Here is a 27864-nt window from a genome sequence, read left to right as displayed (position 1 = left end):
GGCAGTGTGGTGGGGTTAAAGGTCAGAAATTGACACCGACTCCCTGTTTAGCGATTCGTTTTTTTTTCTCCGGTGCTGCTGCATCCCGGGACAATGTGACCCTGCACGGATCACCTTCATTAGCTCGTTGGAAACCATTACGAAGTTGGTCGGTCGACGTGCACGGTTTAGTGAGCGTTAGCTGGTGCAGTTTGCCACAGCAGCTGGAGGTAAGGAAGGGGGGCTGCGGGTTAGCATTAACTAGCTACCGGTATCTGCATTAGTTAGAATAACATGATCTCACATCCTCAATCGATAATTTTGGTGCAAGGATCTCTGGTTTATGCCCTACAGTAGATAGCTTTGCTAGTTAGTCCGTGCTAGCTTCTGGTGCAAGATGCATGTAATGAGCTAGCTATCCAACGTAGCGAAAGTTAGCTAGTGGGAGCTACTTTTAGTAGCTTGTTAATGCATCCGTGCTATACATAGTATAGCCAGTTGCAAGCTAATGTCAACACATTAAAGCTAACAAGCTAATAATTAGCTAGCACGATAAGCTACCCGTACCGGACTGCTGCACGCCCAGTGGAAGTGATTTGCAAGTCTCATTTGGCAGAACGGCTAACTTGGTAGCTAGGTGACATATATTTAGCAACAGGCCATATTTACAAACTTTGATTAATATCTGAAGTAGAGTTATTAGCTAGCCATGTAAACTGTCGCCTGCCCCTCTCTCTCTCCGGCAGCTCCATCGAGCCATGCGACAGTGGTGCCTCCCGGCCGCCGTCCCGCGAACCGAACCGATGCCCACAGGGCGCCTCTCACCCCCGCTGTCAGGTAGTCAAGGCAGGCTGCCACTGTAAATACCATGGCTCAATAACACATTGTTTTTGCAGTCAGTGCACAGATTCAATGAATGTACCCATAATGTATAATTTATCTCTCGAAAGTTTGTCATTTCTGTCCACGAGAGATTTAATGTACAGTAGCCTACACGCCATTCAATATCATGGCATTAAATATAGTTTTTAGCCCATGTTTGGTGTTTTTTCTCTCATGCTCCAGACACTTCATGTAAAATCTGTTAGTGTATATTTATTATGACTTTTTTTAAATGAGAAATCAGGCAGTGAATCATCAGGCTTTTCCCCAGACAATATGTCAGGAGGTTGGTGGTACCTTAATTGGGGAGAACAGGCGCATGGTAATGAGTTGAATTAGTGGAAGGGTATTAAATAAATCAAATGTATGGTTTCCAAGTGTTTGATGCCATTCCATTTCCTCCTGTTCCTGAGTATACAAAAGGTTAACGCCTGCTTTTTCCATAACGTAGACTGACCAGGTGAAAGCTGTGATCCCTTATTGATGTCACTTGTGAAATCCACTTCAATCAGTGTAGATAAAGGGGAGCAGACAGGTTATAGAAGAAGGCAGCGGCGGGAACTCAATATTAGGAAGGTGTTCCTAATGTTTGGTATAGTCAATGTGTAAACAGTGGCAAAGTTGGCCAGACTTTTTCAATGACCCTTGGTTCCACATAGAGAATGCAGCCTCTCACTGACTACAAATCCAACTGCATCTTTCTCTAACCTTTTTGTAAGTGAAGTTGACAACAAAGTCCCGCGTATACAGAATTTCAATGTAATATTTTCATATGTTAGAGACCTATGGGAAGTGTGTGTGTGTGAACAAGTCATGTCTGTTTTAACCCGTTAGATGTCAGGATGGAGTGTTGTGAGGTGGAGCCACGCTATACCATCGAGCAGATCGACCTCCTCCAGCGTCTCCGTCTCTCAGGGATGACCAAGCCACAGATCATCCAGGCCTTGGAGTCCCTAGAGCGGCTAGATCCCGACCATTGCCCCCCGTACTGCAATGACACCCACACCGCCAACCCAACCAACAACACCACCCCTACCACAGCCTCCGCCCCAGTCCCTTCCTCCTCTTCCTCCTCCTCTTCTTCCTCCCTCTCCTTGGCATCGGCCACAACGCAGACCCCTGGGATGGATGGCGCCTCGCTGTCGCCTAGCAACAGCTATGAGGCCTCTCCCCCTCCGCTGTACCCACATGGGGTTGGAGTTCAGAAGTCGTTTAGCTATGACATCATGGCAGAGGAGGACTGGGATCTGGAGGAGAAGGTGGAGGAGTACATGAGGTGAGGGACAATAGACTGTGATGTGGAGGAGTACATGAGGGAGGGACAGTAGACTGTGACCTGGAGGAGTACATGAGGGAGTGAGGGACAGTAGACTGTGACCTGGAGGAGTACATGAGGGAGTGAGGGACAGTAGACTGTGATGTGGAGGAGAAGGTGGAGGAGTACATGAGGGAGGGACAATAGACTAGAGGTCGACCGATTTTAATTAGGGCCGATTTCAAGTTTTCATAACAATTGGTAATCGGTATTTTTGGACGCCGATTTTATTATAAAAAAATTAAATGATACACCTTTATTTAACTAGGCAAGTCAGTTAAGAACACATTCTTATTTTCAATGACGGCCTAGGAACAGTGGGTTAACTGGCTTGTTCAGGGGCAGAACGACAGATTTTTACCTTGTCAGCTCGGGGATTCGTTTTTGCAACCTTCCGGTGACTAGTCCAATGCTCTAACCACCTGCCTTACATTGCACTCCACGAGGAGCCTGCATGGCAGGCTGACTACCTGACACGAAAGAGAGGTTGAACAGGCTAGTAATAGGGGTTGCAATAATTTCGGCAGATAATTTTAGAAAGAAAGGGTCCAGATTGTCAAGCCCAGCTGATTTGTAGGGGTCCAGATTTTGCAGCTCTTTCAGAACATCAGCTGAATGGATTTGGGAGAATTAGAAATGGGGGAGGCTTGGGCGAGTAGCTGTGGGGGGTGCAGTGCTGTTGAATGCAGTAGGGGTAGTTAGGTGGAAAGCATGGCCAGCTGTAGAAAAATGCTTATTGAAATTCTCAATTATAGTGGGCTTATCGGTGGTGACAGAGTTTCCTATCCTCAGTGCAGTGGGCAGTTGGGAGGAGGTGTTCTTATTCTCCATGGACTTTACAATGTCCCAGAACTTTTTAGAGTTGGAGTTGCACGAAAAAAAATTCTGTTTGAAAAAGTTAGCCTTGGCGTTTCTAACTGCCTGTGTGTATTGGTTTCTAACTTCCCTAAAAAGTTGCATATCGCGGGGGCAGTTCGATGCTAATGCATAACGCCACAGGATATTTTTGTGTTGGTTAAGGGCAGTCAGGTCTGGGGAGAACCAAGGGCTATATCTGTTCTTGGTTCTAAATTTCTTGAAAGGGGCATGCTTATTTAAGATTGAGAGGAAGGCATTTTTTAAAAATAACCAGGCATCCTCTACTGACGGGATGAGGTCAATATCCTTCCAGGATACCAGGGCCAGGTCGATTAGAAAGGCTTGCTCGTTGAAATGTTTCAGGGAGCGTTTGACAGTGATGAGTGGAGGTCGTTTGACCGCTGACCCATTACGGGTGCAGGCAATGAGGCAGTGATCGCTGAGATCTTGGTTGAAAACAGCAGAGGTGTAATTAGAGGGCACGTTGGTTAGGATGATATCTATGAGGGTGCCAGTGTTTGCGGCTTTGGGGTTGTACCTGGTGGGTTCATTAATAATTTGTGTGAGATTGAGGGCATCAAGCTTGGATTGTAGAATGGCTGGGGTGTTAAGCATGTCCCAGTTTAGGTCGCCTAGTAGCACGAGCTCTGAAGATAGATGGGGGGCAATCAGTTCACATATGGTGTCCAGAGCACAGCTAGGGGTCGAGGGGGGTCTATAGCAGGCGGCAACGGTGAGAGACTTGTTTTTGGAGAGGTGGATTTTTTAAAGTAGAAGTTCAAATTGTTTGGGTACAGACCTGGATAGCAGGACAGAACTCTGCAGGCTATCTCTGCAGTAGATTGCAACACCGCCCCCTTTGGTCGTTCTATCTTGTCTGAAAACGTTGTAGTTAGGGATGAAGATTTCACAGTTTTTGGTGGACTTCCTGAGCCAAGATTCAGACACAGCTAGGACATCCGGGTTGGCAGAGTGTGCTAAAGCAGTGAATAAAACAAACTTAGGGAGGAGGCTTCTAATGTTAACATGCATGAAACCAAGGTTATTACGGTTACAGAAGTCATCAAAAGAGAGCGCCTGGGGAGTAGGAGTGGAGCCAGGCACTGCAGGGCCTGGATATTCACCTCTACATCCCCAGAGGAGCAGAGAAGAATAAGTATGAGGGTACGGCTAAAAGCTATAAGAATTGGTTGTCTGTGACGTCCAGAATAGAGAGAAAAAGGAGCAGGTTTCTGGGGGCGATAAAATAGCTTCAAGGTATAATATACAGACAAAGGTATGGTGGGATGTGAGTACAGAGGAGGTAAACCTAGGCATTTAGTGATTATGAGAGAGATATTGTCTCTAGAAACATCATTGAAACCAGAAGATGTCATAGCATGTGTGGGTGGAGGAACTGAGAGGTTGGATAAGGTATAATGAGCAGGGCTAGAGGCTCTACAGTGAAATAAGCCAATAAACACTAACCAGAACAGCAATGGACAAGGCATATTGACATTAAGGAGAGGCATGCTTAGCCGAGTGATCAAAGGGTCCAGTGAGATTCAGACAGCTAGCCGGGCCATAGGTAGCAAGCTGGTGGAAGATGGGAGGGAGGTCTGTTTTTAGCCACCTCGTGCGTTTCTGTCTGTGGGTTAGTGGGGTTCCGTGTGGAAGGGGGGACCTGTCCAAGTTGGCAAAATAGTTAGTTATACTGGCCCAAGAAAAGTGTCCGATAGACCTATTCAGATCGCAGCCGAAAAGACAGCTAACGATTAGCCGGCCGCAGATGGGCGATCAGGTTACGTCGCGACGGTGGGGCCAGTTGGATAACTCCCTCGGGCAGATAACGTCGGTGGTCCAGTCGTGAAGACCCGATGGGGCTCCGCATCGGCAGTAGAACGGGTCAGGATAGGTGAGTTGTAGCCCAGGAGACACTTCAGCTGGCTAGCTCAGGAATAGCCCACGAGTGGCTGACGGAACTCTTCAGCTGGCTAGCTGGCTGGCTAGCTGGCTAGCTCCGTAATAATGTGTGTTAATTCCGTGACCGACGTTGCCAATAGTCACTCAGGTAGCAGCTAGTTAGCTGCAAGATCCAGGTGTAAATGTCCAGAGCCTGCGGTAGAAATCGGGGAAAGGAGAGAGAATAGGTCCGATATGCTCTGGTCTGAGTCGCGCTGTACAAAAACTGGCGATAGCTTTTCGAGCTAATGGACAGCTGAGGACGGCTAACCGTGGCTAGCTGAACTTCAACGTTAGCCAGTGAAAATGGCTAACCTCTGGCTAGCTTCTGTTGTGGAATTCAGATGAGGTAAATAATACTTTTTTTTTTTTTTTTAACTTGGTGAGGTGGGTTGCAGGAGAGGCTTTGAGGTTGAGTATTTGAATAAAAAAAATGTAAAAAGATAAGTGAAGAAAAAAATATGTAAATATATATATATACACGGGACACGACAGGACGTCTGAACTGCTACGCCATCTTGGATCAATTTTATTTTTTATCTATATGCTAGGGGTACCGGCGCCTAGTCTATATGCTAGGGGTACCGGCGCCTAGTCTATATGCTAGGGGTACCGGCGCCTAGTCTACATGCTAGGGGTACCGGCGCCTAGTCTACATGCTAGGGGTACCGGCGCCTAGTCTACATGCTAGGGGTACCGGCGCCTAGTCTACATGCTAGGGGTACCGGCGCCTAGTCTATATGCTAGGGGTACCGGCGCCTAGTCTACATGCTAGGGGTACCGGCGCCTAGTCTACATGCTAGGGGTACCGGCGCCTAGTCTACATGCTAGGGGTACCGGCGCCTAGTCTACATGCTAGGGGTACCGGCGCCTAGTCTATATGCAAGGGGTACCGGCGCCTAGTCTATATGCAAGGGGTACCGGCGCCTAGTCTATATGCAAGGGGTACCGGCGCCTAGTCTATATGCTAGGGGTACCGGCGCCTAGTCTATATGCTAGGGGTACCGGCGCCTAGTCTATATGCTAGGGGTACCGGCGCCTAGTCTATATGCTAGGGGTACCGGCGCCTAGTCTATATGCTAGGGGTGCCGGGTTGCTCTGATTGTGTGTATAGGATACATTATGGATAACCAGTCAACAAATGGTGGATTTGGAGTCATGTCTGCTAGGCCTATGGCTTCCTCTCCCCGTTTCTGTCTCTCCTTCATCAGCTTATCTGAAACCGTAGGGGAGGCAAAAAGCATATGGTGTAGAATGTACACTATGTTTGGTTCCACCAGTATATCCACATTACTGCAGATGTGATGAAGGATTGCAGATGACGAATCTATTTAGTTGTACAGAAGTAGTGATGTCGGTTACTCTATCCACTGCTCACACCACAAACAGGAAGTGTGTTGTCTGTTCTTACTCTATGGTGTCTGTTGTTGTTGCAGGAGGGACAGTAACTTTTGTTGTTGGAGGGACAGGAAGTGTGTTGTCTGTTCTTACTCTGTGGTGCCTGTTGTGTTCTTCTAGGAGGGACAGTAACCTGGTGAAGGAGGAGATTAAAACCTTCCTCAACAACCGCAGGATCTCCCAGGCTATAGTGGGACAGGTCACAGGTAAAGCAGTCGTGTGTGTGTGTGTGTATATATATATATATATATTTATTTATTTATTTATTTATTTATTTATTTATTTATTTATTTATTTATTTATTTATTTATTTATTTATTTATATATATTTATTTATATTATTATTTATTTATATATATATATATATATATATATATATATATATATATATATATATATATATATATATATATATATATATATATATATATATATATTTATATTTATATATATATATATTTATATATATTTATATTTATATATATATATATTTATATATATTTATATATAAATATATATATATATATTTATATATATATATATATTTATATATAAATATATATAAATATATTTATATTTCAGCTGAGACAGATTTTTAGTAAACCTGTGTCATCTGTTTTTAGTGTGCGCTGTTTACATTGTTTTGTATGAATATTAGTGTATTTCCTTCTAGGATATTTTATAATGCTCTCATTTGGCTTGTAAAGTAAGCATTTCACGGTAAGGTTTACCTACACCTGTTGTATTCGGCACATGTGACAAATAAGATTTGATTTGTTCCTACTCACACTCCTCTTCTCCCATCATTTTCTACCTCCCCTAGCTCCCTCTGCTTCTTATTTACCTTCCTCCTCCTCACTCTTCTCCTCTCCTCTCCCTAGGTATCAAATTTGATTGATCACATACACTTATTTCCAGATGTTATTGCAGGTGTAGTGAAATCAGTCAATTCTGTCTCCTCACCCTAGTATCAGAGTTAGAGTGCCTTCAGAAATATAAATATCCCTTGACTTATTACACATTTTGTTGTTACAGCCTGAATTTAAAAAAAAATGATTACATTTTTTTTTCCCTCAACCATCTAAACACAATACCTCCATAATGGAAAAAGTGAAAACACGTTTTTTGAAATTTTTGGAAAATGTATTGTAAATTTAGGAAAAGAGCGTCTGCTAAATGACTTAAATGTAATGTAATGTAATGTAATGTAAATACAGTCTTCACTCCCCTGAGTCAATTCTTTGTAGAAGCACCTTTGGCAGTGATTACAGCTGTGAGTGTTTCTGGGTAAATCTCTAAGAGCTTTCCACACCTGGATTGTGCAACATTTCCCGCTTTTATTATTTTCAAAAAATTCTTCTGTCTCTGTCAAATTGGTTGTTGATCATCATTTTTCAAGCAGATTTATGTCAAAACTGTTACTTGGCCATTCAGGAACATTCACTATATTCTTGGTAAGCAACTCCAGTGTAGATTTGGCCTTGTGTTTGAGGTCATTGTCCTGCTGAAAGGTGAATGAATCTCTGTGACTGAACCAGGTTTTCCCTCTAGGATTTTGCCTGTGCTTATCTCCATTCAGTTTTTTTTGTTTTTTTTTTATCCTGAAAAACGATTACAAGCATACTCGTAACATGATGCAGCCACCACTATGCTTGAAAAATATAGAGGTACTCAGTAATGTGTTGTATGTTTGGGGCAAACCCAATAACGCTTTGTATTCAGGACATAAAGTGAATTGCTTTGCCACATTTCTTGCAGTATTACTTTAGTGCCTTGTTGCAAACAGGATGCATGTTTTGGAATACTTTTATTCTGTACTGGATTCCTTCTTTTCACTCTATCATTAGGTTAGTATTGTGGAGTAGCTACCATGTTGCTGATCCATCGTCAGTTTAATGGCTGTGATGAGAGGGGAAAAAAACTAACTTTTTTTCTTTTTTTTTAATTCACCATTGGCCTCATGGTCAAATCCCTGAGTGGTTTTCTTTCTCTCCGGCAACTGAGTTAGGAAGGACGCCTGTATCTTTGTAGTGACTCAGTGTATTGATACACCATCCAAAGTGTAATTAATAACTTCACCATAATCAAAGGGATATTCAATGTGTGCATTGAATGTCCCTTTGAGCAGTTACAGAGATGAGGTTAAATAATCTTAGACACAGTTCTTGCACACAGTGAGTCCATGCAACTTATGGGACTTGTTAAGCACATTTGTACATCTGAACTAAATGTAAATTAAATGAGAGGGGGGGGGGGAAACGAAGTATGTTTTCTCACCCCTTTGCTGTGACACTCCAACTTGAGAGCAGGTGCACCCAATTTCTATCAATCATCCAATTTCTATCAATCAACTTGAAGTCCACCTGTGACTAATTGTTTTGGAAATGATTTAGAAAGAAAAACACCTGTCTGTATAATGTCCCACAGTGGACAGTGCATGTCAGAGCAGAAACTATACCATGAAGTCCAAGGGTCTGTCCGTCGATCGATGAGATATATGCCTGATCACAATTCTATTTATTCGCCAGATATATGCCTGATCACAATTCTATCTGGCGAATAAATAGAATTGTGATCAGGCATAATATCTGGGGAATAAATAAGAATTGTGATCAGGCATATATCTGGGGAATAAATAAAATATAAAACAATGTCGAGAGTATTGAGCGTTTTCCAAGACAACCAAACTATTTCACAGTGGTCTCCGTTATTGGACAATTAAAAAAAAATAAAAAATAGGGAACTTCCCTAAAGCTGTCCGTCTGAGCAACCGAGCAAGAAGGACCTTGGTCAGGGAGGTGACCAAGAACCCAGTGACCACCCTGACAGAACTACAGAGTTCCTTGGCTGAGATGGGAGAACCTACCAGAAGGACAACAGTCTCTACAGTACTTCACCAATCTGGTCTTTATGGGGGATTGGCCAAACCGAAGCAACGTCTGAGGAAAAATGTCAGAGCATGAGGACAAGTATTATGTGGTCTGATGACAAAAAAAATTGCCTGAATGCAAAGCGCTATGTCTGGGAAAACCAGGCACAGCTCACCCCCCCCCCCCCCAACAACATCCCTACCATGAAGCATGGTGGTGGCAGCATCATGCTATGGGGATGTTTTTCAGCGGCAGGGACTGGGACATTTTTATTTATTTTTGATAATTTTTTTTTTTAAGGATGGATAGAACAATGAGTGGAACCAAATACAGGCAAATCCATGATGAGAACCTGCTTCAGAGTGCAAACGTCCTTAGACTGGAGGAGAAGATTTAAGTTCCAACAGTACAATGACCCCAATCTAAAACAACGCTGGAATGTCTTCAGAACAAGAATGTGAAAGTCCAGATTTGAATCCCATTGAAACATTTCTAAAACCATGTTTTTACTTTGTCATTATGGGGTATTGTGATGTCATTATGGGGTATTGTGATGTCATTATGGGGTATTGTGATGTCATTATGGGGTATTGTGTGTAGATGGGTAAGATAATCAAAAATTATAATGTTGAATTCAGGTTGTAACACAACAAACTGTGTATTAAGTCCAGTGGTATAAGTACTTCCTGAAGGCACTGTATACAGTGCATTGTGAAAGTATTCAGACCCTCTTGATTTGTTCCAAATTTTGTTGGGTTACAGCCTGACTCTAAAATGGATGGAATTGTTGAGGGGACAAAAGCAATCTACACACAATACCCGATAATGACAAAGCAAAAACAGGTTTTTAGAAATTTTTGCACATTTATTACAGAAACTGAAATATTACATTTACATAAGTATTCAGACCCTTTACTCAGTATTTTGTTGAAGCACCTTTGGCAGCGATTGCAGCCTCAAGTTATTTATCTTGCTCCTTTGCACACCAGTGTCTCTACTTGCACATTCATCTTCTGCACATTCTACCATTCCAGTGTTTAATTGCTATATTGTAATTACTTCATCACCATGGCCTATTTATTGCCTTACCTCCCTTATCCTACCTCATTTGCACATGCTGTATATAGACTTTTTGTACTGTATTATTGATTGTATGTTTGTTTATTCCATGTGTAACTCTGTTGTAATATGTGTCGAACTGCTTTGCTTTATCTTGGCCAGGTCGCAGTTGCAAATGAGAACTTGTTCTCAACTAGCCTACCTGGTTAAATAAAGGTAAAATAAAAAAAGTATTCTTGGGTATGATGCTACAAGCTTGGCACACCTGTATTTGAGGAGTTTCTCCCATTCTTCTCGGCAGATCCTCTCAAGCTCTGTCAGGTTGGATGGGGAGCGTCGCTGCACAGCTATTTTCAGGTCTTTCCAGAGATGTTCGATCGGGTTCAAGTCCGGGCTCTGGCTGGACCACTCAAGGACATTCAGAGACTTGTCCCGAAGCCATTCCTGCGTTGTCTTGGCTGTGTGCTTAGGGTCGTTGTCCTGTTGGAAGGTTAACCTTTTCCCTAGTCTGAGGTCCTGAGCACTCTGGAGCAGGTTTTCAGAGTGGTGTAAAGTACTTTTATTTAAGTATTTTTTTTTTTGAAATATCTGTACTTCACTGTCTATAGAGCATCCCTACTGCCTCTTATCTGGCGGACTCACTAAACACATGCTTCGTTTGTAAATGATTTCTGAATGTTGGAGTGTGCCCCTGGTTATCTGGGAAATAAAATAAACAAGAAAATGGTGCCATCTGGTTTGCTTAAAATAAGGAATTAGAAATGATTTTTACTTTTGATACTTAAGTACAGTACCAGTCAAGTTTGGACACACCTACTCATTCAAAACTGTCATCAAGGCAAAGGTTGAAGAAACTGAAATATAAAATGTGTTTTGATTAACACTTTTTTTTTTTTTGGTTATTACATGATTCCATATGTGTTATTTCATAGTTTTGATGTCTTCACTATTATTCCACAATGTAGAAAATAGTAAAAATATTGAAAAACCCTGGAATGCATAGGCGTGTCCAAACTTTAGACTGGTAATGTATATTTAAAACCAAATACTTTTATACTCTTACTCAAGTAGTATTTTACTGGGTGACTTTCACTTTTACTTGAGTCATTTTCTATTCATGTATTTTTTATTTTACTAAAGTATGACAATTTAGTACTTTTTCCACCACTGTTCTTTTGCTCTGTTCATCTTTCCCTCAATCCTGACTAGTCTCCCAGTCCCTGCTGCTAAAAAAAAAAACATTCTCACAGCATAATGCTGCCACCACCACCATGCTTCACCGTAGGGATTACTCCAGAAGTGATGCTTAGAATTCAGGTCAAATAGTTCAATCTTGGTTTCGTCAGACCAGAGAATCTTCTTTCTCATGGCCTGTCCTTTTGGTGCCTTTTGGCAAACTCCAAGCGGGCTGTCTTGTCTTTTACTGAAGAGTGGCTTCCGCCTGTCCATTAGCATAAAGGCCATATTTGGTGGAGTGCTGCAGAGATGGTTGTCCTTCTGGAAGGTTCTTCCATCTCCACAGAGGAACTCTGGAGCTCTGTCAGAGTGACCATCAGGTTCTTGGTGACCTCCCTGACCAAGTCCCTTCTCCCCCAGTTGCTCAGTTTGCCTGGGCGGCCAGCTCTAGGAAGAGTATTTTGTGGTTCCAAGCTTCTTCCATTTAAGAATGATGGAGGCCACTGTGTTCTTGGGGACATTTCAATGCTACAAAAATTATTTTGGTACCCTTCCCCAGATTTGTGCCTCGACACTATCCTGTCTCAGACCTCTACGGAGAATTCCTTCAACCTCATGACTTGTTTTTTGCTCTGACAGGCACTGTCAACTGTGGGACCTTTTATATAGACAGGTGTGTGCCTTTCCAAATCATGTCCAATCAATTGAATTTACCACAGACTCCAAATTGTAGAAACATCTCAAGGATGATCAATGGAAACAAGATGCAACCTGAGCTCAATTTCGAGTCTCATAGCAAAGGATCTGAATACCTATGTAGATAAGGTATTTGTTTTTGTTTTTTTTATTAATTTGCTAAAGAATCCTAAAAACCTGTTTTTCGCTTTGTCATTATGGGGTATTGTGTGTGTAGATTGAGGGGTGGAAATTACTTAATCTATTTTAGAATAAGACTGTAACAAAATGTGGAAAAAGTCAAGGGGTCTGAATACTTTCCGAATGTGCTGTAGAACCCCTCCCTAGGTATCAGTCCGTTATCTCCTCTCTTCTCCCTAGGTATCAGTCAGAGCTATATCTCTCAGTGGTTGCTGCAGCAGGGCTTGGAGATGAGTGACTCCAAACGCAGAGCCTTCTACCGCTGGTACCTTCTTGAGAGAAACAACCCAGGTAAGAACCAGTGTAGGAGGTGGCTAAGGGAAGGGAGAGGTTCATGTTGACTCCATTCTATTAGCTGGACTGCTGCTTGTTGTCGTCACCTTTCCCCCTCTGTCCATCCTATGTCCCGTACCTCTAATCCTGCATTGTGAATCCACACACACACACACACACACACACACACACACACACACACACACACCTCTCTGGTTCTCGAGGGCTGGAGAATTCAGTGAAGTACAGAGATCAGGAGACCGAGAGATCTATGACTGAGAGAACATATACAGTAGGATTTAAAAACACACGCCACATTTATACTTGGTGTAACGACATGTCTGTAGACAATTTAGAATGCGACAAGTGTCGCTAGTCAAAACAGCATTTAAATGACTGTCAATTTCCTTGTCGCACAGACATGGAAAAACATGTGAAGCGTCTGCAACTGTCGCAGTGTCCGTTGTCGTGGTTCGCCGGGCTGCCACGGCAACTAACACCAAATCATCCTGCTTTTATTTAGTCACGCTGGTAGTAAGTTATTCTGTCAGCTTGCCATTACCTTGGTAATAATGATGTTGTGGGTTTATTTTCCTGTAGTAATGATTTTATAAAGTAGCTCCAGTCAAGACATTGTCAGCTATACTCTGGTCATTATTTGAACTGGCTGGCTAGCTAGCTAGCTAGCTAGCTAGATACAGTGCCTTCAGAAAGTATTCATACACCTTGACTTATTTCACATTTTTGTTGTTACAGCCTGAATTCAAAATGGATTAAATGTATTTTTTTTTCTCTCACCCATCTACACACACTACCCCATAATGACAAAGTGAAAACATGTTTTTAGAAATTGATTAAAAATAAAACACTAATATACTGTTTCTTGATTAGATAAGTATTCAACCCCCTCAATCAATACATGTTAGAATCACCTTTGGCAGTGATTACAGCTGTGAGTGTTTCTGGGTAAATCTCTTAAGAGCTTTCCACACCTGGATTGTGCAACATTTCACGCTTTTATTATTTTATTATTTTCAAAATTCTTCAAGCTCTGTTAAATTGGTTGTTGATCATTGCTAGACAACTATTTTCAGGTATTGCCATAGATTTTCAAGTAGATTTGAGTCAAAACTGTGACTCCGCCATTCAGGAACATTCGCTGTCTTCTTGGTAAACAACTCCAGTGTAGATTTTGCCGTTGTGTTTTAGGTTATTGTCCTGCTGAAAGGTGAATGAATCTCCCAGAGTCTGATGGAAAGCAGACTGAATCAGGTTTTCTTCTAGGATTTTGCCTGTTCTTAGATCCATTCCGTTTAGATATTTGTATCCTGAAAAACTCTCCAGTCCTTAACGATTACAAACATAACACTTTGATTTCAGGCCAACAAGTTAATTGCTTTGCCACATTTTTTAGCTGTTTTACTTTAATTTTTTATTTAACCTTTATTTAACTAGAGAAGTCATTTTATGAGCAAATTCTTATTTACAGTGACGGCCTACCAAAAGGCAACAGGCCTCCTGCGGGGACAGGGGCCTGGGATTAAAATAAATACAATATAAATAGGACAAAACACACATCACAACGAGAGAGACAACACTACATAGAGAATTCAGTGCCTTGTTGCGAACAGGATGCATGTTTTTGGAATCTTTTTTTCTGTACTGGATTCCTTCTTTTTATTCTGTCAATTAGGTTAGGATTGTTTAGTAACTAAAATGTTGATCCAGCCTTTAAACGGTTTATGAAGTCAGCATTGGCCTAATGCTGAAATCCCTGAGTGGTTTCCTTCCTCTCCGGCAACTGAGTTCGGAAGGTCACCTGTATCTTTGTAGTGACTCTGTGTATTGATACACCATCCAAAGTGTAATTAATAACTTCACCATAATAAAAGGGATATTCAATGTCTGCTTTTTATATTTTTACCCATCTACCAATAGGTGCCCTTCTTTGCGAGGCATTGGAAAACCTCCCTGGTCTTTGTGGTTGAATCTGGGTTTGAAATTCACTGCTCGACTGAGGAACCTTACAGAAAATGAAGTAGTCATTCAAAACTCATGTTAAACACTTATTGCACACAGAGTGAGTCCATGCAACTTATGTGACTTGTTAAGCACTTTTTTTTTTTAAATTCTGAACTTATTTAGGCTTGCCATTACAAAGGTGTTGAATAATTATTAACTGAAGACATTTTCAGCTTTTAATTTAATTTATTTGTAAACATTTCTAAAAATGTAATTCCACTTTGACATAATGGGCTATTGTGTGTAGGCCAGTGACAACCAGTGACAACCAATCTCAATTTAATCCGTTTTAAATTCAGGCTGTAACACAACAAAATGTGGAAAAAGTCAAGGGGCATAAATATTTTCTGAAGGCACTGTAGCTTACTAGCTAGCAACGAACCGAAACATTGTTTAGAAAATTGCTTTTAGTTGCCTAGCTTGCTAGATTGACATTTTACTGAATTTTTAAACAGATGGGGTTTATTGGTGTTGAAATAGACGGTGCCGTTTGGAGCACCGGGCTACTGTTTTGGGTTTATTCGTTGTCATAACAACAAGTTTGACCGTCGGACGACAATAGAATGTTCATGATGTCGCCACGTTATTTGTCTACAGACATGTCGATAGACGACTGTAAACCAGCCTTTGCTGTAGATATTAATCAATTATGTTAAAGTAATCTGGTTTGAAGTGAAACTAGTGGATGAGTGTGTTTTCTGTCCATCCACCTAAACCCAGGCTACAGGAACATTGTGATCCACCTAGACTCAGGCTACAGGAACATTGTGATCCACCTAGACTCAGGCTACAGGAACATTGTGATCCACCTAAACACAGGCTACAGGAACATTGTGATCCATCTAGACCCAGGCTACAGGAACATTGTGATCCACCTAAACCCAGGCTACAGGAACATTGTGATCCATCTAAACCCAGGCTACAGGAACATTGTGATCCACCTTAACCCAGGCTACAGGAACATTGTGATCCACCTAAACCCAGGCTACAGGAACATTGTGATGCCTCTAAACCCAGGCTACAGGAACATTGTGATCCATCTAAACCCAGGCTACAGGAACATTGGGATCCATCTAAACCCAGGCTACAGGACCATTGTGATCCATCTGAACCCAGGCTACAGGAACATTGTGATCCATCTAAACCCAGGCTACAGGAACATTGTGATGCCTCTTAACCCAGGCTACAGGAACATTGTGATCCACCTTAACCCAGGCTACAGGAACATTGTGATCCACCTAAACCCAGGCTACAGGAACATTGTGATGCCTCTAAACCCAGGCTACAGGAACATTGTGATCCATCTAAACCCAGGCTACAGGAACATTGGGATCCACCTAGACCCAGGCTACAGGAACATTGTGATCCACCTAGACTCAGGCTACAGGAACACTGTGATCCACCTAGACTCAGGCTACAGGAACACTGTGATCCACCTAGACTCAGGCTACAGGAACACTGTGATCCACCTAGACTCAGGCTACAGGAACACTGTGATCCACCTAGACTCAGGCTACAGGAACACTGTGATCCACCTAGACTCAGGCTACAGGAACACTGTGATCCACCTAGACTCAGGCTACAGGAACACTGTGATCCACCTAGACTCAGGCTACAGGAACACTGTGATCCACCTAGACTCAGGCTACAGGAACACTGTGATCCACCTAGACTCAGGCTACAGGAACACTGTGATCCACCTAGACTCAGGCTACAGGAACACTGTGATCCACCTAGACTCAGGCTACAGGAACACTGTGATCCACCTGAACCCAGGCTACAGGAACACTGTGATCCACCTAGACCCAGGCTACAGGAACACTGTGATCCACCTAGACTCAGGCTACAGGAACACTGTGATCCACCTAGACTCAGGCTACAGGAACACTGTGATCCACCTAGACCCAGGCTACAGGAACACTGTGATCCACCTAGACCCAGGCTACAGGAACACTGTGATCCACCTAGACTCAGGCTACAGGAACACTGTGATCCACCTAGACTCAGGCTACAGGAACACTGTGATCCACCTAGACTCAGGCTACAGGAACACTGTGATCCACCTAGACTCAGGCTACAGGAACACTGTGATCCACCTAGACTCAGGCTACAGGAACACTGTGATCCACCTAGACTCAGGCTACAGGAACACTGTGATCCACCTAGACCCAGGCTACAGGAACATTGTGATCCACCTAGACCCAGGCTACAGGAACATTGTGATCCACCTAGACCCAGGCTACAGGAACACTGTGATCCACCTAGACCCAGGCTACAGGAACATTGTGATCCATCTAAACCCAGGCTACAGGAACATTGTGATCCACCTAGACCCAGGCTACAGGAACATTGCGATCCACCTAGACCCAGGCTACAGGAACATTGCGATCCATCTAAACCCAGGCTACAGGAACATTGCGATCCACCTAAACCCAGGCTACAGGAACACTGTGATCCACCTAGACTCAGGCTACAGGAACACTGTGATCCACCTAGACTCAGGCTACAGGAACACTGTGATCCACCTAGACTCAGGCTACAGGAACACTGTGATCCACCTAGACTCAGGCTACAGGAACACTGTGATCCAGCTAGACTCAGGCTACAGGAACACTGTGATCCGCATAGACTCAGGCTACAGGAACACTGTGATCCACCTAGACCCAGGCTACAGGAACACTGTGATCCACCTAGACCCAGGCTACAGGAACACTGTGATCCACCTAGACTCAGGCTACAGGAACACTGTGATCCACCTAGACTCAGGCTACAGGAACACTGTGATCCACCTAGACTCAGGCTACAGGAACACTGTGATCCACCTAGACTCAGGCTACAGGAACACTGTGATCCACCTAGACTCAGGCTACAGGAACACTGTGATCCACCTAGACCCAGGCTACAGGAACATTGTGATCCACCTAGACCCAGGCTACAGGAACATTGTGATCCACCTAGACTCAGGCTACAGGAACACTGTGATCCACCTAGACTCAGGCTACAGGAACATTGTGATCCATCTGAACCCAGGCTACAGTAACATTGTGATCCATCTGAACCCAGGCTACAGGAACATTGTGACCTCATAAGAAGTCAACAATAAACATCCACACAGACCAATGTATAGATGCACTAGAAGTGTTTTGAAAATGAAATTGTTTGCTCAATTCTACATCAGCGAAGACATTAGCCTAACTATTACAATGTTTAATCTGTCACTTTAGTACTTCACTGGTATGTCACATGAGTAAAATGCATGAAAATAAGCCTTCATGAACAATCTACCTACCCCTCCCTTCTTCATGCCATCCCCCTGTCCTCTCGTCCCTTCTTCCCCAAGCTTTGCTGATGCTGCTTCTGTGTGGTTCTCAATCCTGATCCTGGAAAGGTAGAATTCCGGTGCTGGTTTTCATTCCTACATGGCTAACAGGCTAACCATAATAACCCCATCTCTAATACTAACAATGATGCTAATTCTGGATCCTAATGCTAACATGTTGCCTTTCTCTATGCCTTTCTACCTGATGGGCACTTCATTACTACACTTTTGGACCTGTCCACTGTTTGCCTATTCAGAACAGTAATCTCAAAGTTTCTCTTGTTAACTTGACTAACACATTGTGGCCACAAAAATGATTGGATGAGGTCAGTAAGATTCAGTTATAAAACGTAATGTTAAAAAAAAAAAAAAAAAGTAATGTCTGGCCTGGCATTTTAATGAACGACATTCCTATTGATAGACATACAAACAGACTTCTTCTGTTAACTCTAGGCCTAAATCTTAAACCAATATTGCCCAAACTCCTGTATGTCTACCTAGATACGTCTGTGGCCTGACCTGACCACTGGTTTGGTTTTGTCCTTAATGAAGGGCTGAGATGGAGTGAAAGCCAGCACGGCCCGGCGGGTCTGGGCCCAGGGCTCGGTAGTCTCGGCCAGGGGCTCTGTGGTCTCGGCCAGGGGTTGGGCCAGAACCCGGGCTCTGGACCCGCCAGGGGAGGGGACAGAGACGTCACAGGGATGGTGGGAAACGCTACTACGGGCGCCACAGCCGCGGCCACTACCACCTGGGGCAGACAGAGAGAGCTGCTGATGCACCTCCTCCCATGGTACACTGCTGCCGCACAGCAGGCACAGCCAGGTAACAGCCAGGTAACAGCCAGGTAACAGCAAGCCCCCCCCTGCCCACTCATGCCCATAACAGGCAACCACTCTACAGGGCTCAACCCTCCCTCTCTCTCCTCAGTTCTGTCTGTGGCTGTTCAGGAACGAGGCAGGCGACGTTTTTACTAGTCCAGGTTTTAGGTCAAGCTCCAACTCTTGAGTTCTATTACCAATGTAAAAAAAGAAAAACTGCAGCCCTCAGTGACCCGTGTCTCTCTGGTACATCCTGTCATCACATAGCCTGCATGCCTGTCTTTGTGTCCACTTTGTGCCTTCCCACTGTCAGTCCGAGGGATGTCATGTATCCTAAAAGTGACCAAATCCTTATTAAAATACAACAGTCATGTGATTGAACCATCATTTCTTTCTCATACAGTGGGTGGAAAAAAGTATTTGATCCCCTGCTGATTTTGTACGTTTCTCCCACTGACAAAGAAAGGATCAGTTTATAATTTTAATAGTAGGTTTATTTGAACAGTGAGAGACAGAATAACAACAAACAAATCCAGAAAAACACATGTCAAAAATGATTTGCATTTTAATGAGGGAAATAAGTATTTGACCTCTCTGCAAAAATGTTCTTAGTACTTGGTAGCAAAACCCTTGTTGGCAATAAGAGGTCAGACGTTTCTTGTAGTTGGCCACCAAGTTTGCACACATCTCAGGAGGGATTTTGTCCTACTCCTCTTTGCAGATCTTCTCCAAGTCATTAAGGTTTGGAGGCTGACGTTTGGCAACTCGAACCTTCAGCTCCCTCCACAGATTTTCAATGGGATTAAGGTCTGGAGACTGGCTAGGCCACTCCAGGACCTTAATGTGCTTCTTCTTGAGCCACTCCTTTGTGGCCTTGGCCGTGTGTTTTGGGTCATTGTCATGCTGGAATACCCATCCACGACCTATTTTCAATGCCCTGGCTGAGGGAAGGAGGTTCTCACCCAAGATTTGACGGTACATGGCCCCGTCCATCGTCCCTTTGATGCGGTGAAGTTGTCCTGTCCCCTTAGCAGAAAAACACCCCCAAAGCATAATGTTTCCACCTCCATGTTTGATGGTGGGGATGGTGTTCTTGGGGTCATAGGCAGCATTCTTCCTCCTCCAAACACGGCGAGTTGAGTTGATGTCAAAGAGCTCCATTTTGGTCTCATCTGACCACAACACTTTCACCAGTTGTCCTCTGAATCATTCAGATGTTCATTGGCAAACTTCAGACGGGCATGTATATGTATTCTTGAGCATGGGGACCTTGCGGGTGCTGCAGGATTTCAGTCCTTCATGGTGTGGTGTTACCAATTGTTTTCTTGGTGACTATGGTCCCAGCTGCCTTGAGATCATTGACAAGATCCTCCCGTGTAGTTCTGGGCTGATTCCTCACCGTTCTCATGATCATTGCAACTCCACGAGGTGAGATCTTGCATGGAGCCCCAGGCCGAGGGAGATTGACAGTTCTTTTGTGTTTCTTCCATTTGCGAATAATTGCACCAACTGTTGTCACCTTCTCACCAAGCTGCTTGGCGATGGTCTTGTAGCCCATTCCAGCCTTGTGTAGGTCTACAATCTTGTCCCTGACATCCTTGGAGAGCTCTTTGGTCTTGGCCATGGTGGAGAGTTTGGAATCTGATTGATTGATTGCTTCTGTGGACAGGTGTATTTTTTACTGGTAACAAGCTGCGGTTAGGAGCACTCCCTTTAAGAGTGTGCTCCTCATCTCAGCTCGTTGCCTGTATAAAAGACACCTGGGAGCCAGAAATCTTTCTGATTGAGAGGGTGTCAAATACTTATTTCCCTCATTAAAATGCAAATCAATTTATAACATTTTTGACATGCGTTTTTCTGGATTTTTTTGTGGTTATTCTGTCTCTCACTGTTCAAATAAACCTACCATTAAAATTATAGACTGATCATTTCTTTGTCAGTGTGCAAACGTACAAAATAAGCAGGGGATCAAATACTTTTTCATCCACTGTAACTAATAGTTACAATGAGTTACTTTATCTGATGTTTAAGCTTCCTCCATCACCTTCCCTCACTACCCTCTCTCACCTCCCTCCCTCTCGCTCACCTTCCTCCTTCTCTAACTCCCTCCCTCCCCCTCTCACCTTCCCCCTCCCTTCCTTCTTCCCCTCTCACCTTCCTCTCTCACCTCTTTCTCTCACATCCCTCTCTCGCCACCTTCCTTACCTTTCTCTCGCCACCTCCCCCTCTCCTCCCTTACCTTTCTCTCGCCACCTCCCCCTCTCCTCCCTTACCTTTCTCTCGCCACCTCCCCCTCTCTCCCCTTTCTCTCGTCACCTCTCCCTCTCATTACGGCCCATGTAGGGGCTACCCTGTCGATGCGCTCCCTGGTGAAGGAGGAGCCTGATTGGAGGACGGGGGTCAGCCCCGGGGAGAGGGGCGGGATGGTGGGCGGTCCTCTGAGGCTGCGGAGGGGAAGCAGGTTCACCTGGAGGAAGGAGTGCCAGTCAATCATGGAGAGGTGAGCCAATCAAAGAGCTCCGATTGGATTGGGTATCCATTACAATAGTGGTGCATTGTTTTCCATTTGACTAGCCAACTGTCTGCTTATGTAGAAAGAGCTTTATAAATACATTTAAATCATTATCTATGTTGACACACACCTGGAAGAACAGCACACTCAGAGTGACTGCTATTTACTGAAATAAAGTCAATCTAAATAAAATAAAGAAACTAATAATTAAGTACAAATACTGTTGTAGAGTTAAAGAGAAACATCTATAGCTGGAGGGGATGGTATAGGAACTTCCTGTCTTATTGTTAATAGTGGAGAACTTTCCTTAAACTAGAGGACATCATGTTACATTTTCAACAATGTTTCAATATTCAAATTCGCTGTCCCCAACTGTCCCATAGTAATGAACATGTCGGGACGAGACAGACAGGCAGCGTTTCTCAGCCAGTCGAAATCATGAATCAGCTGGCATAATTTTTCTGAATATATGCAAAGAAATGTCAATTGGGGAAAAAAAGGTCCAATGAAACGAAGTGCAGCTAGTTTGCAGTCTTTCCAGCTTCAGTTTGAAGTGATTGTGTTAGTTGTGTTGTTGGATAGCTCCCCTGAACAACAGTGTCCTGATGAGAGCATATTTTCTATGTCAGGTGAAATTGCGCCTCATTAGCTCATTGTTATGGATTTATCCAAATTAATGTCACTAGAAAACAGCTTAAACAAATGCAGCTACTGTTATTCTGGCTACACTTTTAGACTTGATGGTAAGTTAGCCGTAGTTGGCTAGCTAGCAAGCATGGGATAAGAAAGTTGCCAGCCAGTATGGCAATGGAACATTCAGAACGAACGACTGGGTTGCGTCCATAGATGCAGAACAAAAAGACTGGACGACTGGGTCCATAGATGCAGAACAAAAAGACTGAACGACTGGGTCCATAGATGCAGAACAAAAAGACTGAACGACTGAGTCGCGTCTCTGGCAACTAAACCAATAAAACGAACGACCAGCCGGCTTGGGCAGCAACCCTAGATTTGTGTCGGGACTTTATCTTGTGGAAGGATGAAATAGTAGGAATAAATTCATCAAAATATTTTATATATATATCAATCATTATTTGAATATGTTGATAATCCGTTGTATAAAAGTGATAATGCCCTTGAAGCTGGTGTTTAGAGGATATATTGGCACGTTTGCCCGGCCTGAGACGATAAATCCTCCAAACACAGGCTTCTCTGACATTATCACTTAAATCATCTACTGTAATTTATTTAGGCAGTTGTCTTGTTTACTATAGAATGAGCTAGAAACAAGGTTGAAGTGTTATTTTTTTATTTAACATGTTTTCATGTTTCGTTTGACACGATTCATGTTCATTGGACATTTTTGTTTTAAGCATTTCACATGGTTCTCATTTATTTTCCTGTGAATCCCGGGGTTGAAAACAACAGACATCTGAAACAGTTGACATAGGAAATAATCACATTGTTTTACGAGCTTTGTAGTTTAACATTTTATTACACACATTTATTACATGTTAACTTTTATGTATGAAGATATTTGATGAATAAAGGTACTATTTTGTATATTTATGATATGGATTTGTATCGTAGTTGAAATATTGCAAATATTAGTCAACCTATTCAGTGGAATTGGTAAGAAGCCTCAACTTCCTGGGACAAGATCAGTCTAGTGTATCAAAATATGTTTTTTAATAAATACTCCTCTGGGAACACATTGTACACACAATATTGTACATGTATGTCTTTTGCCCAAATTCAATGATTACGAATCTGTGTCAACATAGATATCACAGTATTCGGACAATTCAGACATGGGGTTAAATCCATCATGCTGAGATTCCTGTTAATTCGTTACAAATACATGTCGGGAGACCGATCCAAAACTGGTCTAATCACAATTACTGCAGTGGTCAACAAACCCTTTTCCTGGAGAGCTATGGGCTTTTGTTCTACCCCTACACTGATTATTAGCGGTTGAGGCTATTGATTTTAGTTGTTATTGATGTCATGACAAGATATTTCCCATCATGGCCTTTGTGACACATCTGGTTTAGAAACTGGTGTTCTTTATAACGTAATTGTAACCTATTAAAAAGCCAATTACATCCTAAGTATAAGAATGATCTTTTGTCGCACTGTTTCCCTAACGCGGTCGACTCTGCTTCCTGTGATGTTTCTAAGCAGAGGTCACTCTCAGTAATGAGAACACACAGGCACGTAGACCAGCCACACCGTCACATAGCTCTATGGATTACGCAATGCCACTGCAGTGCTGCTTCTCTATATGGGCTAGTTTACACTCCCGTCCCGCTGAAGGGCGATGCTGTAGGTTAGTGTGATGGAGGAAGGGTGGGGTGTAAGTGCTCCTGCTGTTTATTTGTAAAGGGAAGTTGTTATTATTCAGACAGAGAAAGGAGGAAGATGGAGGATGGAGAAAGTGGTGCAATAAATCTTTGTTTATGTAAAATGAAGTTGTTTTTTTATTTATTGCCTAGAAGTGGAGCGAAACGGAGAGTGAAAACAGTGCTGAATGTAATCCACCTAATGTGTCCCATTAATCTACTGTACTACTTCAATGAGAGTGTCTGATTGGTTAGCGATGCAGTCAGGGATCTTTTAAGCACTTACAGATTTGTAACCTATACAAATTGCACCTTTTTTTTTTAGATGACGTAGTACACAATTTTCAGGGACCCGTTTTAGCTCGTGAGCACTACTTTCAAACGATACAAAACTACTGGATCATCACTTTAATAGCCGTGGGTGAGTCTAATCTAGCTGGATGTTTTCTCCTTCCTTCCTCCATTAGTGATGCTCCAGAGCTTTGTAGCGTTTCGGTCAGTAGCTTTGTAGCGTTTCGGCCAGTAGTAGCTTCTGATTGGTTAATGCCATGGGTGGGGGGGTTGTCTAACACTCTTCTTATTGGCTGGTTGTTGTGTCTGTCAGTTTCTTCATGGATAACCAGTACCCTGATGAAGCGAAGAGAGAGGAGATCGCTAACGCCTGCAACTCAGTCATCCAGAAACCTGGTCAGTTTGGTTCAAGCACAGCCCACCAACACCCCTGTAACCAATGTTTTTATTCTTAATCCAATTATCATTAATTCATATCTACCTTTTTTCTTATGCCCCTTTTAAACAACCTGTTATTTTAATACCAATTAAGTCCTATGTTCAAAAGATTCACCAAATTTCACCTATTCACTTCTCCATCTCTCTGTCACTATTACCCAGGATGCAAGCTGTCCGAGTTTGAGCGTGTCACGGCTCTGAAGGTGTACAACTGGTTCGCCAACCGCCGGAAAGAGATGAAGAGACGGGCTAATATAGGTGAGAGGGGCTACGTGTATCTAGTGGCAGAGGGGCTACGTGTATCTAGTGGCAGAGGGGCTACGTGTATCTAGTGGCAGAGGGGCTACGTGTATCTAGTGGCAGAGGGGCTACGTGTTGCTTGACACTGTAGTGGATAAAGGACAGCATTTCTCTTTCCCTGTTTATACCCTTTTTGTCTGCTTTCTTTCTCCTCCTTCCTTTCCCCTTTTCCCTCTCTCCTTCTCGCCTTCTCCCCGTCAGAGGCAGCCATCTTGGAGAGTCATGGTATCGAGGTTCCAAGCCCGAGCTGTCAATCCAATGGTGAGGAGATGGAACCACAGGACTTCGCAGAGCAACGATTCATTGAGCAGGTGAGTCAGTGTGGACCTCAGTTCATCTTTCAAATCACCCACGTGGTTATATGCTCCTAAAAACCAATGAGTAGATAGGAGAGGTGGGACTTGTAGTGTGAGCTGTTTGGATGAAATGATTGAGTAACATGTATGTTTACATTTTATTTTGCGGGATACGTAACGCGGACTGTCTGGTCAGCATGAGTACAATAATATCTAATCTTTTTCCTTTTACAGGAAGAGATCTCTTCCAGGAAGGACCTTGATCTACAAGACACCACCTCATTGGCTGCCGTCGAGGTCCTTCCCCCTCAAAGCCCCACCCCTCAGGTTCTGGAACAGAAAGCTGACGAATCGAAGAGAGAGACAGTGGATGAGGAGTGACCAATGGGAGAGCGTGGATTTGAATATATAACGGCATATTTAAAAATAAAAATAATAATAATAATAATAGATGCTCTGAATGTCTTCAAGGGATATGACAAGTCAGAGTTAATTGTTGAAAAGGGTGCTATAGCTCTCGGTGCCTCTAGTGGTAGGGAGGCCACTGTCTATACAGTAATCATGCTTTATAGTAATGCCAATATTTATCTCTATGTAGTGCATTCCAAGACCAGTCTTAAACGAAAGATGACTCCTTATAAAAGAATAGGGGTCTAAGTGGTTAAATCCTCTAGAAGTTCAACAGCCTTTTAACGTTTTCTTTGCTACTTGCTTTTTTTATTTTTAAAGGTTTTGACGAGTGGTTGTGTAATAATGGACTGGAGTGGGAACTGAATGTTTTGAACCTGCAGGTCAGGTGTGTTTGATAAGGTGAAGACGGGTGTGTTTGGTTGAGGCGAGTTGATTTTTTTTTTTTTGGTATGACGATAAGTGTTCCGATAATATCAGCCTTCTCTGCTCGCTTGAATGTCTTTGACCCGATCTTAGTAAACTTGTTAGACTTTTTGGGATCAATCAATCAAGTAGTCCGGTCAGTGTTAAGAGTCCAACCCTGAGGGACAAATGGAATCTCAGGTAAACCCAAAGATGGTGGATGATAACGAATCATCACGTTTCTCTCTCTAATAAGCTTGTTCAAAAGGAATGTTCCTATTATATGTTGACTGTTTCTGCAACAACAACAAACATCTGTATTCTGTCTTAATTGTAATGTCAGCAAGCCAAACTAAGAGTTTAATTTACTACGCTTCCTTATGGTCGTCTTTCCTCAACAAATGTTGATTGATCAAATGATTTTTTTTTTTATTATTCATAAGTAGCGAAATAATTAGTTGCTCATGTCCCTTTTTCTCTTATCGACATGAACCACTAGTCCTCCGAACCCATTGAGAAGCTTTTTCTCTTATCGACATGAACCACTAGTCCTCCGAACCCATTGAGAAGCTTTTTCTCTTATCGACATGAACCACTAGTCCTCCGAACCCATTGAGAAGCTTTTTCTCTTATCGACATGAACCACTAGTCCTCCGAACCCATTGAGAAGCTAGACTGTACTCAAAAGTCTAGTCTGGTTTGGGTTATAAAAACAAAAACAATCTTCTAGGCCACATAAAATTATTATTATTATTAAGGTTGTTAATCATGACTTGTAAATGTTTCTGTGTTATAAGCAGCACCTTCTTTTAGAATAAGATCATCATATATATATATGTACTGAGTGACTGAAAGCTTCCCTTCCTGCTCATTCCTTTTAATCCTTATAGTTCCAAGAAGAAGAGCTTTATTAATGTGCTTTCATGTTCATTTGATGTCAGCTGTGTGCTCCCGGTCATAAAAAAAAAGATTGCTAGCTGATAATGTTACAAGTATGATTATAAATGAACATGTCAGCATGAAAGCCTCTGAATTTAAATGGAGAGTGATTGGGGAGCACTTTATTTCACATATGGATTTTACAGTTCTCCCCTAGGCCTTAATGGTTGTCATACTCACAGGGCTGAATCGTAACTTTAGATAAACATACCGAACTCTGTGACCTCTGCCTAAATCATGCATTGAAGTCAATGGGAGAGATATGCAAGTAAAGTGCACAGACAGACCCCAAGTCCAGGGCTCACTTAAAAGTAAAAAGTCCCATTTGAGACTTCCCTGATTAAATGAAGGATGAATACATTAAAAGTTAGGATTCAGCCCTAAGATCAGGGGTGTCAAACTCATTCCATGGAAGACCTAGTGCAGTGTTTCCCAAACTTGGTCCTTGGGACTCCAAGGGGTCCGTCCCCGTGTTGGTTTTTTCTCAAACGCTACACAGCTGATTCAAATGATCTTTAGTAGGGTTCCTTACTGAGACCTAGACAACCAGGTGAGGAGAGTTCCTTACTGAGACCTAGACAACCAGGTGAGGGGAGTTCCTTACTGAGACCTAGACAACCAGGTGAGGGGAGTTCCTTACTGAGACCTAGACAACCAGGTGAGGGGAGTTCCTTACTGAGACCTAGACAACCAGGTGAGGGGAGTTCCTTACTGAGACCTAGACAACCAGGTGAGGGGAGTTCCTTACTGAGACCTAGACAACCAGGTGAGGGGAGTTCCTTACTGAGACCTAGACAACCAGGTGAGGGGAGTTCCTTACTGAGACCTAGACAACCAGGTGAGGGGCGTTCCTTACTGAGACCTAGACAACCAGGTGAGGGGCGTTCCTTACTGAGACCTAGACAACCAGGTGAGGGGCGTTCCTTACTGAGACCTAGACAACCAGGTGAGGGGCGTTCCTTACTGAGACCTAGACAACCAGGTGAGGGGCGTTCCTTACTGAGACCTAGACAACCAGGTGAGGGGCGTTCCTTATTGAGACCTAGACAACCATGTGAGGGGCGTGAGGGGCGTTCCTTACTGAGACCTAGACAACCAGGTGAGGGGCGTTCCTTACTGAGACCTAGACAACCAGGTGAGGGGCGTT

General features: G+C 43.1%; 1 protein-coding gene across 6 annotated transcripts; it reads left to right on the top strand.

The window, feature by feature from the left end:
- On the top strand, positions 1-26802 carry LOC115174141 (homeobox-containing protein 1). Of its 6 annotated transcripts, none has more exons than XM_029732836.1 (11): positions 1-209; positions 726-838; positions 1696-2137; positions 6494-6579; positions 12535-12645; positions 18521-18790; positions 21130-21286; positions 24245-24327; positions 24532-24627; positions 24871-24980; positions 25200-26802. In XM_029732836.1, the coding sequence occupies exons 3-11, from the start codon at positions 1704-1706 to the stop codon at positions 25344-25346; spliced, it is 1494 nt and encodes a 497-aa protein (XP_029588696.1). In that variant the 5' UTR covers positions 1-209; positions 726-838; positions 1696-1703; the 3' UTR covers positions 25347-26802. The 6 variants fall into 6 exon arrangements, 5 of the variants coding, with proteins under 5 accessions (XP_029588696.1, XP_029588697.1, XP_029588694.1 ...); XM_029732833.1 differs by having other exon boundaries at positions 2-209; positions 726-816; XM_029732837.1 differs by lacking the exon at positions 726-838.
- The last annotated feature ends 1062 nt before the right edge of the window (positions 26803-27864 follow it).

This window comes from Salmo trutta, chromosome 34, assembly GCF_901001165.1.
Source record: "Salmo trutta chromosome 34, fSalTru1.1, whole genome shotgun sequence".
NCBI lineage: Eukaryota > Metazoa > Chordata > Actinopteri > Salmoniformes > Salmonidae > Salmo > Salmo trutta.
The sequence above is the reverse complement of the archived record's forward strand: the minus strand, read 5'-3'. Positions and strand labels throughout refer to the sequence as shown.